The sequence below is a fragment of the Phaethon lepturus genome, unplaced genomic scaffold (genome assembly GCF_000687285.1).
Source record: "Phaethon lepturus isolate BGI_N335 unplaced genomic scaffold, ASM68728v1 scaffold43712, whole genome shotgun sequence".
Taxonomy (NCBI): Eukaryota; Metazoa; Chordata; class Aves; order Phaethontiformes; family Phaethontidae; genus Phaethon; species Phaethon lepturus.
The window spans coordinates 2,003-5,870 of record NW_010526307.1 but is presented as its reverse complement, the minus strand read 5'-3'; the positions used below and the strand labels follow the sequence as shown (position 1 = coordinate 5,870).

Genomic DNA, 3,868 nt, shown 5'->3' with positions numbered 1-3,868 from the left:
TTGAACCTCATGGGGTTCACATGGGCCCATTTAGTCTGAAACAAGCGCCTGAGCAGATTACCTGACGGCCCCCCTCAGCCACCATGTTTGTCCCGTGTGAAAAAAGCACAAAACCCTGACAGCATTGCACCACAAAAGCATCACATTTCCCACCCAGGGCAGTGCAGAGGCTGTGTGGGCCTGGTACCGGTGTTTTATTTCTCAACATTTCCTCCTTCCTGCAGAAATCGGTTATTAAAAGTGCTGCCCAGAACATTCCAACCCTTTGGCTGACGTGACGAACAGGTTGGCAGTTATTCGCCCCTTTTTGGCTGGCTCCACCACAGCTTCAGTCCACTTCACTGAGTTCCACCTCAGATGAAGGAGATTTGCTGTCATGGATCGTCAAACAACCCTGCAAAATCGACCTTGTAGGAACAAAGCTGACAGCCTAGCCCTCCTGCCCGAGCTCACCTGGCTAAAGCCATTAACGATGGAGCAAGCTGTGAGGGAGAATAAAAATATAAGGATAGCACGGATTGGGACTGCCCTCTCCAATTTCTGCCACATTCTTTCTCCAGAAGTGATCTAGTACCTCTGAAAATCAACCCATATCTGTATTTTGTGTCTAAGTGCCGCCATTTGTAACCTGTAGCTGTTGGCAACAGAAAAGCCTTTCACATATGTTAATAAGACAAAAGAAACGTGTGTGCCCCAGAAAAAAGAGATGCAGGGTTTCCCCCAACAGAAGAAAGGTGGTATTTATTCAGGCTGCGCTCATACAAGTATAATAGAACTATTCTGAGGAGACTTTGCACAATGGGTGGCAGAGAGATAAAGCTGCTTCTGGCAAAGCGGCATCGACACGGGCAGCACAGTCTCGCCTTTGTCGCATTCGGCAGATCCAGAAAGCGTGAAGCACTGCAATTGCATTTATTTTTCCAGCACAAAGACTTTGTTAACAATCTCAAACCTGACAAAAGAGGTAACGAACAGTGCACAAGACACATTTCTTATCAGCAAGTGACCCAAAAAAGTATTCTGTTGTGAATCTTCACACAAGGTAAATAAAAGGTAGCGTGTCTTCTCTTTCAGACAAGTCACATTTAAATTACTAATATAATAAACTTTTAATGAGATATTCCACAAACTCATTTTACAGCAAGCATAAAGAGTTTTAATCAATATGAGCATTTTTCACAGATAAATTCCTTTCACAGTAACAGTGACACTGAAACAGTGGCAGAATGTGCTTTGGACAGCTTTTGTCACAAATATGCATGTGAGAGCTTTTTTTTTTGGTCTGCATGGGATCTCACCTGCTCACCTCTCTCAACACACCCTTTTGCACACACACCATTCCAAGAGCAGGTGCATAATGGATTTATTGTAATACAAAAATAGATAGGGCTCCTAAAATTACTGCAGGTTGACAGAATTCAGGGGCACAAGAGCTGGTTGGCTTTGAGGGGGTAAAGAGGAATACATTGACTGTGGAGGCAAGAAAAAGTGCAAAGACAGAAGAGCAGCGGGAACCAAAAAAAAGCAGCAAAGAAACCCTGAAGTACTGGGCCACTCTGAAAACCCGCAGGGGATGGCAGATAGAGAAAACCTCAGCTCGAGACAGCAGCAGGGACTCACCCCAGGCAGGTTTTTGTACGAGGGGTACAGAGAGCTCTCAGAACAAGCGTGGTGGTGAAGCAGCCAGAGACACGAGTGAGGTGAAAATCCTCCATCAGGAACACCAGGCTAAGCCAAGAGCACATGTAGCTTTAACCCCCTCTCCAGGGACTGCACCTCAATGCTGAGGGAAGGAGCAAATGTCTGCGAAGGGGACACGCTGTCCCTTCACCAGCTTTGGGGAGGGATTGAGGTAACCCCTGCCAAAGGCTTCAGGAAAGTGCAGAGGATTTTTTCTACAAGATGACAGAGCAAAGATGTCAATGCCAAAAAAATTCACCCCTCAACTGTTGTTGGCATCTGGTGGGCATGTGCTTCTAGCAAGAGATTATTCTGCCAAGCACTAGTACACCAATACAATAGTCAACCCAGAGCATGCACCGGTGCACCTTATTTCTGTAAAATACTACTTTCCTCTCTGAAAACAGTTGCTTGAGTGAAGGAAGTGTGCGTGACTGAGGTCAGGAGCAGCAGAGGAGGTGGCTGCTGCTGGCTGTGCTCCCTCTGCCAGCGCTGAAGCAGGGGTCCAGGATGTTCGAGAGCTTTCCCACCAGGGATGACTTATTAAAATCAAGGTCTGAAATGTGGAGTACGAGGTATTCCTCTTTCTGAACACAATTAGCAGTTAGAGTGTTGGGAAAAAACACCCACCCAATCAGCAAGTTTAAGAAGAAGCTCAATGCAAGGAGTAATTTGCAGTGAACGCTTTAGCCTGAGTCTGCGTTTTATGCAAGGTAAGAGCAGCATGCTCTCATGTTTAAAAAAAAACACCATTATAATACCACAGAATGGTTATTCCGAACACAAACATTCAGTGCATAAAACTGGGTAAGCTCCTGCCCTCATCACTCGCGTCAGTCTGAACATGTGCCATGCCCTACGTGGTGTGCAGTCTGATTGAGCGAGCGGTGGACAGAAAATTCAGCAGGAGTCTGACCCAATGACACATGGCACCCCCAAAATAAATACGAGGCACCCTCAGGAAAAGGTGTGCTTCTCTGTTATGTGGGGAGACCCGTACAGCATACACAGATTATCCTCCTCTCCTCAATGCTGCACCACCGGTTTGGATTTCTGCTGTTTAGTCCCGATTTGAAGAATCCCATAACTCCCCCCACCTCCATCAAACACCACAAACAACAGCTCAAGGCAAAGTCGCCTTCCCAAATTTATCACACAAAATATATTCTCAATAAGGCAAATGTGCAAGTGGTGGTTCCTTGTTTATTTACCAGCAGTTTTTGGCCACCACTCAGGTATACTTGCAGTGAGCTTCACTTTATCACCTGCTATATTTAGGCAGAGTGGTTCATTTGTATTAGCTAACCTCAGCAAAGCTATACCAAGTTCACCGCTTCCAGCCCGGAACTTGCCAGCCGACTTTCCTGATTCAGTTAAGATCTCAGCACCCACAGGAATGCTGTTCTTGGGAAGAGGAGCTGAAAAGTGGACTGGCAGCAGACGTTTGCGAATGACACCCATGTGGTGGGTCCTGGCTGTCAACTCCTGTCCAATGTAACAACCTTTGGTAAAGCTGATGCCATTCATGTAGGCCAGGTTTGATTCCAGCGGGAGGGCTACTCCAGGAGGGAGATCTTCCACGCCTTCAGGAATTCCTACGAAAAAAGTAAAACCAACAGGTAAATGCAGTAGGATCTTCAGTATTTATGATTTCTGGAGTATGCCTCCTCTGTGAGTTGTAAAACCAGGAGAACCCATAAGAAGCAGTGTGAAGTAATGAAGTTCCCAGTACTCTGGTTTGGGCCTGAGTAAAATCGTTAACCATAAATGACATTTATAGGTAAAAAGAGAACTGTACTGAACCTAATTTCATGAAGCTTACAGCACTTCACAACCATACCAGTGGAAATTCAAAGCACCCAGAATGATGCAGACACCTGTACAAAGGCATCAACATACATGTAATGCCAATGCCAAAATCGCTCTCATCCACGCCCCACAAGTAGACTTCAACATCAATAAGAGTTATTTCCTTCAGAGCTAAACAACCTAAGCTGGCCAGCTGCCTTTGTTAAAGCCCAAATGCTGAATGCCTGTGTAAGTAGTGGCTCTTTTTGTGACCAATGACACAAAAATAATCTTTTTTTGAAGCAGAGCGTTGGGCCCAGCCTTCCGCAGCAGCACAGCAAGACGAGCGCTGGTGTTTCAGGGGGTGCAGCACACCACCACAATCCAGCCCAGTTTGGTC

General features: G+C 46.0%; 1 protein-coding gene across 1 annotated transcript in view; it reads right to left on the bottom strand.

Moving 5' to 3' along the window:
- Positions 1 to 2,817: 2,817 nt before the first annotated feature.
- IBA57 (IBA57, iron-sulfur cluster assembly homolog (S. cerevisiae)) overlaps positions 2,818 to 3,868 on the bottom strand; it is a gene marked incomplete at its 5' end in the record, with an annotated part of 3,046 nt that continues 1,995 nt past the window's right edge. The window contains one exon of the mRNA XM_010283029.1: positions 2,818 to 3,275. Coding sequence (XP_010281331.1) covers positions 2,884 to 3,275 — 392 coding nt within the window. The remainder of the gene's footprint in view (positions 3,276 to 3,868) is intronic.